Source organism: Salvelinus namaycush, chromosome 13 (genome assembly GCF_016432855.1).
Source record: "Salvelinus namaycush isolate Seneca chromosome 13, SaNama_1.0, whole genome shotgun sequence".
In the NCBI taxonomy this organism is placed as follows: Eukaryota; Metazoa; Chordata; class Actinopteri; order Salmoniformes; family Salmonidae; genus Salvelinus; species Salvelinus namaycush.
Genome location: NC_052319.1, coordinates 22,018,477 through 22,032,006, shown reverse-complemented (window position 1 = coordinate 22,032,006; position 13,530 = coordinate 22,018,477). Strand labels below are relative to the sequence as shown.

The 13,530-nt window shown below is 43.9% G+C and overlaps 1 protein-coding gene across 1 annotated transcript in view; it reads left to right on the top strand.

Annotated features, from left to right (window-relative positions):
• Nucleotides 1-1,750: 1,750 nt before the first annotated feature.
• The window catches only part of LOC120058330 (semaphorin-5B-like), a 126,592-nt gene continuing 114,812 nt past the window's right edge, over nt 1,751-13,530 (top strand). The window contains exon 1 of the mRNA XM_039006914.1: nt 1,751-1,973. Coding sequence (XP_038862842.1) covers nt 1,775-1,973 — 199 coding nt within the window. The 5' untranslated portion in view covers nt 1,751-1,774. The remainder of the gene's footprint in view (nt 1,974-13,530) is intronic.

Sequence of the window (13,530 nt, the reverse complement as noted above, 5' to 3'; positions counted from 1 at the left end):
ATTTCTATGAGCCATAGATTTGAAGCTCACAGTGTTCTGGTACATTAACTCATGGTAACTTGCACCCCATTGAACAATCCACTACCCTTTCATTCAATTTTCTGATTTTAATCAGCCGTTAAATTAACTTCTGAGGTTTAATTGCGTATTTTGAACGATTATGGTGAGGCCAGGGGTTAGGTACTTCACAGACATGGCTCCTCGGTGTTTAAGTGTCTCTGTTTGCAATTTTCTCTCCTCACTCTCTCACCTGTCTCTTTGTTTTTCACTTGTTTTATGTTCATATACACCACCGTTCAAAAGTTTGGTGTCACTTAGAAATGTCCTTGTTTTTGAAAGTAAAGCACATTTTATGTCCATTAAAATAACATCAAATTGATCAGAAATACAGTGTAGACATTGTTCATGTTGTAAATGACTATTGTAGCTGGAAACGGCAGATTTTTTTGGAATATCGACATAGGCCCATTATCAGCAACCATCACTCCTGTGTTCCAATGACACGTTGTGTTAGCTAATACAAGCTGCAAAGAAAAGTTGCGGAGTTTCAAAGAAAAAGCCTTATCTCAGACTGGCCAATAAAAAGAACAGATTAAGATGGGCAAAAGAACACAGACACTGGACAGAGGAACTCTGCCTAGAAGGCCATCATCCCGGAGTCACAGTTGACATTGAGACTGGTGTTTTGTGGGTACTATTTAATGAAGCTGCCAGTTGAGGACTTGTGAGGCGTCTGTTTCTCAAACTAGACACTCTAATGTACTTGTCCTCTTGCTCAGTTGTGCACCGGGGCCTCCCACTCCTCTTTCTATTCTGGTTAGAGCCAGTTTGCGCTGTTCTGTGAAGGGAATAGTACACAGTGTTGTACGAGATCTTCAGTTCCTTGGCAATTTCTCACATGGAATAGCCTTCATTTCTCAGAACAAGAATAGACTGACGAGTTTCAGAAGAAAGGTCTTTGTTTCTGTCCATTTTGGGCCTGCAATCAAACCCACAAGTTCTGATGCTCCAGATACTCAACTAGTCTAAAGAAGCTCAGTTTTATTGCTTCTTTAATCAGAACAACATTTTTCAGCTGTGCTAACATAATTGCAAAAGGGTTTTCTAATGATCAATTAGCCTTTTAAAATGATAAACTTGGAGTGATGGTTGCTGTACGCCTATGTAGATATTCCATTACAAATCTGCAGTTTCTAGCTACAATAGTAATTTACAACATTAACAATGTCTACACCGTATTTCTGATCAATTTGATGTTATTTTAATGGACAAAAAATTTACTTTTCTTTCAAAAACAAGGACATTTTTAAGTAACCCCAAACTTTTGAATGGTAATATAAAAAAAAGTGTATATAGTGGTGTGTGTATATATATATATATATATATATATCCCTTTTTCTCCCCAATTTCGTGATATCCAATTGGTAGTTACAGTCTTCTCTGGGATCGAACCCGGATCTGTAGTGATGCCTCTAGCACTGTGATGCAGTGCCTTTTTCATATTTTGACGCATTATTTAGACAGGGAGAGGGAGAAATATGCAAGTGAGAGAAGCAGTGGGACAAGTGGGAGAAACAGGGTGGGTGCTGGGATCAAACCCCAGTCTCCGGGATTGTACATATGTGTCAGGAACCAGAAGTGTTATCATGCAACCACAGACTCTTTGCAACACATCTTCTTTTTCGAACTCTCTCTCTTTCTTCCCTTCTTTTCTCACAGTTGTATCCCAGAGGCCCACCTTGGCAGTTAGAGGAAAGGCTCCGCCCCCATCACCATGACAGCAGCGTTGCCACGGAATGCTGCCCCCCTGTCTGTGCCTGGCCTGTTGCTCCTCCCCCTGCTTCTGCTGCCCCTCCCCATCGCACTGTCCCAGAAACCCATGCTGCCCTCCCCACCCGCACCCACGCCCGCCCCCCAGTACCTATCCCGGCCGGAGTGTACCCGGAGAGAACACCCTGTGGTCACCTTCCAAGGTAAGTCTTAATATACTGTACACTGTACACACCCTCCTGATTGGACAGAGCCATTCACAAGGCCCTTCCTCTAACGAATGTATGCAAACGTGATTATTTATAGTAGACTTAAACCCATTTTATTACTCGACATCACATTGGTCTTAGATCCCCCATTTATAACACTCTCAATCCCTTCACCTCTATAATGCATAGTTTCATGACCTAAAGGCTCTTCTTCTTGAACCAAAGTTTGAATGAAATTGTTTGACCTAAGAATGTTTTGCCAAAGGGATCAGTGTGAAACTGTACACCCATTATGATTAAATCAGTGAAGAGAATGACTGAACAGACTCCAAGCCTAACAGGTTACAGGGAGGAGCAGCCCTTTGTACAGACAAGCTCTATAGCCATCTCTCATATCACGCTATACAGCAGGGGTCTCCAACCTTTTCTAGCAGGAGAGCTACTTAAAAAAGATTATACATGTCGCGAGCGACATTTTTTTAATAGCTTTCAAATAGGCACATTATTCTCTTCTCCTCTACCCTGAAACTCTTCACCGGGTCCTTGGTGTACAAGAGATGTGTTTTCTGTCAATATACTGTACCTAGTAAGATAGTGGTTAATAAACAATATTTTGGCATGGCAGCCCCATAGAATTATCATTTTTATTTTCCCAAATTCTGTTTTTTCCTGTTTTTGGATTTGTTTCAGTTTTTTACCCTTAATATAAAAATGATTCATAGACGCAACGGATGTGGATGTTCGGAGTTGATGTCAATGCTTAATTGAAGACCGTTTTTGAGGTCTGGGGGGAAAAAACGAAGTAATTTTTATTTTTTTGTGTAATTCCCCTTTAATTGCACATTTAACAAGAGAGGAAATGTGTCAATCTAGCGATGTTTCTGCTGTTAGGCCTACTGCTGCAGCAAATGTCATGACAGTTTGCAAAACAATGGCAACCCAATTGATACAAATAATCATGATATAGTTCTGTCAGGTAAGCCTACTTTGTATTTAACAGTTAACACTTAATTGCGAAGGTTTTTGGGGAAAGTCTTTCTGTCTACCCACAAGACGGCTATCATTAGCATCGACAACAAACAGACAAGGGCAATATGGCTGGAAATGAATTGGCTGTTTAAACCAATAGTAGGTAGCCAGGGGTAGGATAATGTCAATGTGGCTTTGATTGGATAGTAGCCAGGCGCGTTATGTTTACGACAGTTTGCAATGGAACACATGAAAAAATGCACATACTTTCGGGAATTGATTGGCGAGCTACTCATAAGTGGGCTGCGAGCTACTGATAGCTTGTGATCTACCTGTTGGAGAACCCTGCTATACAGAGAGAAACAGAGACGCTTTATGTTGATGCCAGCACCGTTTGACAGACATACCAGTAAGACAGGGAGATAAACACTTTTCATTTCAATCTTTCTGGTTGCCAGCTTCAATAATTCCACATGTCGGTTGGTTTACACACACGCAAATACGCACATAACAGAGACAGAGAGAACATTGTGTACAGGGATACCCCCTTTATCTTCTCTGTTCATCTATTCAGCGGGTTAAGAAACAAGGTGTTCTCCATAGTGAGATCTAGACATGCAGAGTGACGGAGGGAGGATAACACTGAAATGGCTGTTTATTTCAGGAGAAGGTGTTTTTGTTAACCTTTCCAAGGGCCATGAATAGATGGATTGGTCAAATAAATTCTGTTCAGTGTGTGGAAAGAATGACGGAAATAAATAGTGAATGGATAGCTAGAGGTTTTACTTATTATTGGAAATATGCCCAAACCTCTCTAAAATCAATGGGTCATATGAACGTTTCCTGGAGCTCCTATAGTCTCTTTTTTATTGCAATGCAGCATTATCACCTGAAATGGTGTTCTTTCAGGGGCCAGTTTATTAATGTGATCATGAGGTCCTCTGGGGTACAGGTGGAGGGCTGGAAGCCAAGGAGGACTATATTTTTTCGAATGATTCCATTTTCAGATTTGAATGAATCAGTAGAAAAGTAGAAAAGAGCAGGGGATATCGTTAAGACTATTCAATGTCACCGTTTCAGCACAAGGCCATTCTCAAGACCTATTCAGTATCTGTAATGGTAAGTTACCTGGATCAAAAATATCCTTTCACTCAGCTCCATTCATACCTACCTACCTTCAGTGTGCTTACAGCTACCAGATAACCCTTAGACTGATGTCAGTGCTGCCTACTGCACATCAAAGGCATACTTTACCCACTTTAGGATGACTCTCACAGATGGAGAGCAGACGGCCCATTTGCTTAGCATAGGTGGCAGTATAACCCTTTATGTGGAGGCAGCAGCTATAGAAATGCCGGAACAATGAAGGTGTCAGGCTGAACCTGAGATTAGTCCCAGTGATTGATGAACGTTTTATCGTAGGGTGGTGGAGCGGTCACTGAGCCAAGTCACCTTGTGGAGGGGTGGGATGGGGGCCCTTTTAATCTGGCTGGGGTAATGTGTGTGTGTGTGTGTGTGTGTGTGTGTGTGTCTGAGCAGGGAGAAGGGATCAGGGGCATCTTCTTGGTCTTTCTAGCCTCTGAAGCTGGTGCACTTCACTGGAGCATGGTGTTCCATCCTCATTTAGGGGCCCCTTCCCCATCCTCTTAAGATGTTCCTGGTGGCGGTGTGTTAACCGCTATACCGTGGAGGCCCCTCTGCTTTGAAAAGGCTTAAACGCCAAAACGGATCTCATGCCGAAAAAAGTCCCCTAACTGGCAGTGAGGCCCCTGACTGTAGAACTTAAAGGTAACAGTCACCGTGCACTATTGCTGTTGAAGGACTGGACACGTCACTGAGTTTGTCCCAGTTGTTGTTGACAAACGTGATCGTGATCATTATCATACTCAAGGTGTTGGAGAGAGAAACTGGATAAGGCTCTCTGTCATTATCATCCTCTCTGTCACCTCTGTCCCAGTGGCCAGTATCACATCTCACATCTATCCATCAAATGAGGCCTGTAGGAGGGATAATCTAGCACGGTAAGAGGTGGTGCCAGAGTATCACCTCAGAATCATCTCCTCTCACATTCCATCCAGAGATCTGAGGCACGGAACCTCCATTCCTCCACCCTGGAGACGCCAAGTAGCCTAATCTCTCCTCTGAGCCTCCCAGTGATAGCCTGGTCCCAGATCAGATTGTGCTGTCTTGCTAACTTCTATGGTCATTGTCATTCCATGGCCATAGGAGTTGGCTATACAGCACAAACAGATTGTAGGTTAGCGCTTTCATCATGAATCTTGTTCTGGAGGTAGCTCTGCAGAGTGGTCACTAGCTGGCATAGCCACAAAGTCATAATTTCTGATTTTAAACCAAACCATAACCTTAACCAACTGCTTTCACTAATTCCTAACCCTAACACGGAACCCAAACCGGCTGCGCGCGTGCGCTATCGTGCATACATTTATTTTGCCCCCCCACACCAAACACGATCACGACATGCAGGTTAAAATATCAAAACAAACTCTGAACTAATGGCATTAATTTGGGGACAGGTCGAAAAGCATTAAACATGTATGGCAATTTAGCTAGTTAGCTTGCACCTGCTAGCTAACGTTAATTTGTCCTATTTAGCTAGCTTGCTGTTGCTAGCTAATTTGTCCTGGGATATAAACATTGGGTTGTTATTTTACCTGAAATGCAAAAGGACCTCTTCTCCGACAATTAATCCACACATAAAACGGCCAACCGAATCGTTTCTAGTCATCTCTCCTCCTTCCAGGCTTTTTCATCATTTAACTTATATGGTGATCGCATCTAAACTTTCATAGTATTACCACGACTACCGGCAAAACAGTTTGTCTTTCAATCACCCACGTGGGTATAACCAATGAGGAGATGGCACGTGGGTACCTGCTTCTATAAACCAATGAGGAGATGGGAGAGGCAGGACTTGCAGTGCGATCTGCATCAGAAATAGGAATGAGTTCTATTTTAGCCCTTGGTGTCGTAGACGCTCTTTGGCGCGCGTGAGCAGTGTGGGTGCAATAATTGAATAACAGGGATTTCTAAATGTATTTTGCGACGCTCGCGCATGCGACGTGTCCGGTCTGGTCAGCATGTAACCTTAAATTAAGACCAAAAAGCTAATGTTTGTTTTCAGGAATTTTTACAATGTAGCCAATTTTGACTTTACAGCTGGCACATCTAGTGGAAATAGCTCAGTTCTGCCTCCAGGACAAGACTCATCCCAATACACGTCAACCTGCAAAGAGATCTGGGAACAGGCTGTCCCGTTGAGGGCCTGACCATCCTTAGGCAGTGTCTGAAATGGCACCCTACTCCCTAGTGTCTGGTCAAAAGTATTGCACTACATAGGGAATAGGTTTCCATTTCAGACACAGACCTAGTTTGTCTGAACACACAGTACACCATCCTCAGACTCAGAAAGGATTGGTTCAGCCCACTAGTACAGCTTTACCCTGTCATCCATCCTGACCATTCCACCACCCACAGAGAAAATAGCACCTATAACAAGGAGGTAACCATGATAATGCCAGGCACCTAGATGCATTCTACTGCTATGGGTCCATACCAGAGAGCAATTGACTTGGAACAGTGAACCCCATCAAGCTTGCTGTACAATTCAGAGCAACTTGGCCACTGATTTGGAGGTGGGGGGGGAAGAGTTGTCTGTATTTTCAGCCTGCTGTCATGATGATTTCCACTGGGGTTGTGTGTGAATATGGAAGAGGAAGAAGAGGCATTTTAGTTGAAAATTGCACATTTTCCTCTCAGAATTGTCGCTCTTAAAGCCAGTTCACCTGCTTCGTGAACTCAGTGAACCAAGTTGCAGAGCCATCTTCTTCTTGCCTCCATCTCTGCCTCCCTCCTCTTCTCTCCTCTTTCCCTTCCTCTCCTTTTCTCCTCTTTCCCCTCCTCTCCTCATCTCTCAACCCGAAGCTGCTGTAATAGGCAGTGGATTGTTTAGTCTTCTCCGGCAGGATTGTCTCGCTATCTGTTCTTGTCTGGATAATGACGCTGTCGTTTAAGCCGTGTCACCGTCCAAAGAGCCTCTTGAGAAAGAGAGAGTGAAAGAGACCAAGAGAGAGCAAGAGAGAGCAAGAGGAAGAGAGAGATGGTAAAAATTCTCTGTGCCGTGATAACGGATAGAAAAGGGAGGTGTGAAAATTTGAGCCCCCTGTGTGTGATTTGACTGGTCCTGTGATGGATCCATCAGTCATTGTGTTGAATGCTCCTCCAACACTTCAGTTTTCCTCAGACTGTTGTTAGCAGGCTGCTAGTGGGGATGCTGCTGGGGCTGCATGGTCACTTCTGATTGGCTATCTCACTCAGAGCCTGGGGAAGGAGGAAAATAATGGATGGAGGGGAAAGAGTTGGACTTTATTGGCACTTCAGTTGAGTTAAAGGTAGCGGGAGCGGTATTCTCTCTCTCTTTGTCGCAGAAAATGAGTCATAGTGGTCCCTGCTCTGTGAGCCTCACTCTTGTCCTCAAACACACACACTCTCCCACCTTTTCAAAGAAACAGGTGTAATGCTCCTCACCAGACCCCTTTGCCAAATTTCTAGCCGTCCTGGATGTTTTCGGAAAAGACACCTCCTTTAAAATGTCTGCCTGGCTGGCTGCTTGACATGCCGATTACCCCCCTGGTCCTGAGTGTGTCCAGCCACACCCCAGTCCGAGCCCAACGTAGTGTGTCCAGCCCAGCCCATCCTAGCCCCAGCCCTCTCTCTCTCCCCTCTCCGGAGTGGCCCCGGCCTCCATTATCACTGCTCACTCTGGAGGAAGGATGTGCTTCACTGAGGCATAGTAGCACTCACACACACACACACACACACTCTCTCACACACACACACACACACACACACACACACACACAAACCACATGAAAATCCAAGGGAAATCCACCAAGTCAGAAGAAGACAGGAGAAGAGAGGGGTCAGACTAAACAAAACAAAACATTTTTGGTGGAATTTGGGAAAATAAACTGGAGCAATCTGCTGTGTCTGATAATATCCTGAGGTCTCTGGAGGGGAGGGAGAGGAGGGAGGGGGAGAGAGCGAGGGAGAGGGATAGGAGGAGGGTGGGGGAGAGGGATAGGAGGAGGGAGGGAGGGACGTCAGAACGTTCCCCTGTGTGGGAAAGGAGAATGGAAGATCATCTGGCGGGAAGCATCTGAATACTCAGGCTGTGACACACCCACTTGGCCTTTTACCTGAGTTGGGCACGGTCCATGCTGTCTATTAGCATTGTTTGTCTGGGACATTTGGATCATTGTTATTGCATGCAACAGATGCTGTGGCTTTCCTGATACACCACTGTTCATTGAATCTGCCAAAAAGGATGCTTTCTCAGTCCTACCATGTTAGTAGCCAAGTTAGAAGTACTTAGTATGTGGTGAAAATGTCCATTCACTCAATGAATATACATAATCTGTGAAATACAGTAGAATTAGCATAAACAGCACCCTGCTATCTAACAGTTATATTGTCTGCAGGGTAACTATTTCACTTGTTTGTGTCTGTAATGACAGACAGGTGCCTTCAACACAATTTGTCATTCATACCTCATTAACTAGTTAGCCCCTGAGGGGAGCCATCAACACCATGCTCAATTAACGTACGAATGAGAAAAAGCATTTCTCACATTTGTTTTCTATTTCTGATGGAAATGTAATGTAATTAAGTAAAGTTCTTCCCCCAGAAGCCAAACTGTAACATAAGGCTCCAAAAAACGTTTACTCCAACTAAATAGTTTTGGTTTCCAAGGTTATCGGACCGACCCCAAGGTCAACTGCCAGTGGTTTGTTATGGTTTGGGATTTGAACGTCAACAAAAGGCATTAACTTACTGACGATAGAGGCCTGCGCAGAACTGAGAGAAAACATAATCTCTCTCATTCTAATTAAACTGTGGTGATTTGAATACTGAAATAAAGAGTTGTCTATAATCTCCTATTAGATATTAATTCAAAAGCTTTGCACTCTGTTTTGCTATGGGACCCTACCAGGCCCGGTCTTTCTGAAGGATATCTGGGGTCACACTAACACAACAGCCATCATAGAGTAGACCTCCTAGACTAGATCGTACTGATCACCAGGATCAACAAATTGCATGACTCTTAAACTCTGTTTCCATCATAACCCTGATGCCCAGCAAATCTGATATTAGTCAACTCAACAAGCTACCCTAAACACTTTACTGGATTAGGTAAAGGAAGATTGTGGTGGCAGAATGATGATGTCTGTCTGTCTATCCGGCTGTCCATTCATGTTGTTTTAGTGTACCAACTACAGGGATTCCATCAAATTGCATGAGATGAACGGATCTGGAATACGCTCGAGAGTTTGAGTTTCCTTTCCCTCAACTGTCTGTTGTCTAATTCTGCAATTACTGAGAACAAATTTGGTGGGCTTTCCAAGCTGCCTTTGTAGCTGCCAAGCCCTCTTGTGTATTCCTAGTATATTTGCGGCGAGACAGAGACACTACTTCTTATTCAATAGAGGCTGTCTTTCTGTTAAAAAAAGTATTTTTTAATTCTGTCAATGTGGGTATATAAAGGTTAGGATTCATGTCCACTCGAGTGTCTAAGGCAGTGTCCTCTCCCGCCAGCTCTGGTGGCTAATGCATTAATCTGTCACTCCACAGAACAGTGAAAAAAATGTAATAATCGTCCATCAACTGCAGATCCAGGCCAGGGGCGTCTATTGGGGTGGAGGGCTTTCATATTTATCTCTTAATTGTTCTCTCTGTGTGTGTGTGTGTGTGTGATGGATTGCCCGGCAGACTTTATGAGGTGAAGGGAGCTGGCCACCCATGTAAGACCATTTGTTAGCACAGAGATGAATGTCTGTCAAGATAGAAAGGCTTTTACTGTCAGAAAGCCTTTTAACAAAGTAAACAAGCCAAGCTGTCACAAGTGAATCAAATTCAGCTGGCTACTTTGCAGGCTTATAAAGAGCTCTTGCTTGTACCAGAACATTTATCTCTGTGTGACGTTATTACAATTCAATCAAAGAAAGGATATGTAACCTGTGAACAATTTCAGAACAAGATCGAGATCGGGTTCTATACCTGGCAACAGAGCAAATTCTTGGCTGATTTATTAAACATTACTCACTTGTTGGACACAGATCCAACATGATTGCATTAGACATGGTGTCCTTTCTATGTGTCTCTATGTGTTTGTTGGCTGCTGTGTGTGTGTGTGTATGGGATGACCCAGAGGTTATGAACACCCTCCTACACCCAAGAACTCACTCTGCTGTCAACACTACTCCCACTCACACTGTCTCTCCTGGCACGCCTGCGCACACACACATACACACACACACACACACACACACACACACACACACACACACACACACACACACACACACACACACACACACACATGCATACTACACTCCCACTCCCCATATCTCTCCTCGCACACTTGACACGACACGCCACACTCCCCCAGACAGCCATCATATGCTGGATACACGTGCTAGTTAGTTAGAGGCCCCTGGGGAACCATGTCACTTAACCACACTCTGACATGGTTGTTGCAAAGTGTGACTGTTTTGACAGTGTTTATGGAACGTGGTGTGTGGAGGTTGTTAAATAGCCAATGCAACCCTTTCTGCTCTGTTCTGATCTGACGACCATCTTGGGAGTTGATTGTACAAGAAGATGTGCAGTACAGCACAAACACTCTGTTGCTCTCTGCACAGTCCACCCCAACCCCTATATGTCCAAATTAGAGATATTTGGTTCTAACCGTCGTGTCTTTGTGAGACGCAGAGTAGGTGAACGGATGATCTCCGGATGTGTTTACCACCGTGAAGCATGGAGGAGGTGTGATGGTGTGGGGTGCTTTGCTGGTGACACTGTTGTTGATTTATTTAGAATTCAAGGCACACTTAACCAGCATGACTAACACAGCTGGGCTAGACAATCTGGACACTGTCTCTCTAAAATTATCGGCCGCAATTGTTGCAACCTCTATTTCTAGCCTATTCAACCTCTCTTTCATATCGTCTGAGATCCCTAAAGATTGGAAAGCTGCCGCGGTCAACCCCTCTTCAAAGTGGGAGACACTCTAGATCCAAACTGTTACAGACCTACATCTATCCTGCCCTTCTAAAATCTTCGAAAGCCAAGTTAACAAACAGATCACCGACCATTTCGAATCCCACCGTACCTTCTCCACTATGCAATCTGGTTTCCGAGCTGGTCATGGGTGCACCTCAGCAACCCTCAAGGTCCTAAACGATATCATAACCGCCATCGATAAAAGACAGTACTGTGCAGCCGTCTTCATCGACCTGGCCAAGGCTTTCGACTCTGTCAATCACTGCATTCTTATCGGCAGACTCAACAGCCTTGGTTTCTCAAATGACTGCCTCGCCTGGTTCACCAACTACTTCTCTGACAGAGTTCAGTTTGTCAAATTGGAGTGCCTGTTGTCCGGACCTCTGGCAGTCTCTATGGGGGTGCCACAGGGCTCAATTCTCGGGCCGACGCTCTTCTCTGTATATATCAATTATGTCGCTCTTGCTGCTGGTGATTCTCTGATCCACCTCTACACAGACGACACCATTCTGTATACTTCTGGTCTTTCTTTGGACACTGTGTTAACAAACCTCCAAACGAGCTTCAACGCCATACAGCACTCCTTCCGTGGCCTCCAACTCCTTTTAAATGCTAGTAAAACTAAGTGCATGCTCTTCAACCAATTGCTGCCCGCACCTGCCTGCCCATCCAGCATCCCTACTCTGGACGGTTCTGACTTAGAATATGTGGACAACTACAAATACCTAGGTGTCTGGTTAGACCGTAAACTCTCCTTCCAGACTCACATTAAGCATCTCCAATCCAAAATTAAATCAATAATCGGCTTCCTATTTCGGCAAACAAAGCCTCCTTCACTCATGCTGCTAAACATACCCTCGTAAAACTGACTATCCTACCGATCCTTGACTTCGGCGATGTCATTTACAAAATAGCCTCCCACACTCTACTCAGACTGCATCCAATTTGCTATCACAGTGCCATCCGTTTTGTCACCAAAGCCTCATATACTACCACCACTGCGACCTGTATGCTCTCGTTGACTGGCCCTCGCTTCATATTCGTCTCCAAACCCACTGTTTCCAGGTCATCTATAAGTCTTTGCTAGGTAAAGCCCCGCCTTATCTCAGCTCACTGGTCACCAGAGCAACACACACCCGTAGCACGTGCTCCAGCAGGTATATTGCACTGGTCATCGCCAAATCCTACTTTGGCCACCTTTCCTTCCAGAACTAATTGCAAAAATCACTGAAGCTGGAGACTTTTCTCCCTCTAACTTTAAGCATCAGCTGTCTGATCACAGCACCTGTGCACAGCCCATCTGTAAATAGCCCACCCAACTACCTCATCCCCATACTGTTATTTATTGTTGCTCTTTTGCACCCCAGTATCTCTACTTGCACATCTATCACTCCAGTGTTTAATTGCTAAATTGTAATTATTTCACAACTATGGCTTATTTATTGCCTTACCTCCCTTATCTTACTACATTTGCACACATTGTGTATATATATTTCTCCATTGTGTTATTGACTGTACGTTTGTTTATCCCATGTGTAACTCGGTGTTGTTTTTGTCGCACTGCTTTGCTTTATCTTGGCTAGGTCGCAGTCGTAAATAAGAACTTGTTCTCAACTGACCTACCTGGTTAAATAAAGGTGAAATAAAGACATTTAAAAAACAGCATTCTGCAGTGATACGCCATCCCATCTAGTTTGCGCTTGGTGGTACTATCATTTGTTTTTCAACAGGACAACGACCCAAAATACATCTCCAGGCTGTGTAAGGGCTATTTGACCAAGAAGTAGAGTGATGGTGCTGCATCAGATGACCTGGCCTCCACAATCACCAGACCTCAACCCAATTGAGATGGTTTGGGATGAGCTGGACCGCAGAGTGAAGGAAAAGCACCCAACAAGTGCTCAGCATATGTGGTGTCAAGGCAAAGGGTGGCTACTTTAAAGAATATAAAATATATTTTTATTTGTTTAAGATGATTCCATATGTGTTATTTCATAGTTTTGATGTCTTAATAAAGAAAAACCCTGGAGTGAGTAGGTGTGTCCAAACTTTGGCGAATACTGAATACCTATTGATTCTTAAAGAATATAACTTTATAAAAATGCCTCTTGTGCTTAGTTCAACTGTCATACACCTTCAGAACCCAAAATAGAAGTTTGTATAACTTCCTTGTTTGTAAACAATGTTATTGTACTATATATCCTCAAAACATGGTTAAAACTGTAATTTCTCATGGATTGTCTGTTCTTGCATCCATAGCTCTGTCTAGGAATTCTAGTGTACCAAAACATTGGTGACTGCATTGTTATTGTTTGAACTGCAGATTGTCCCTTTAAAGAGTGTCTGCGAACATCTCAGTGATACTTGCCATGCTTAGTGGATGAGATACCATCAGCTCCATCATACACTCTTAGAAAAAAAGGTGCTATCTAGAACTTAAAACGGTTCTTCTGCTGTCCCCATAGGATAACCCTTTTGAAGAACCCTTTTGGTTCCAGGTAGA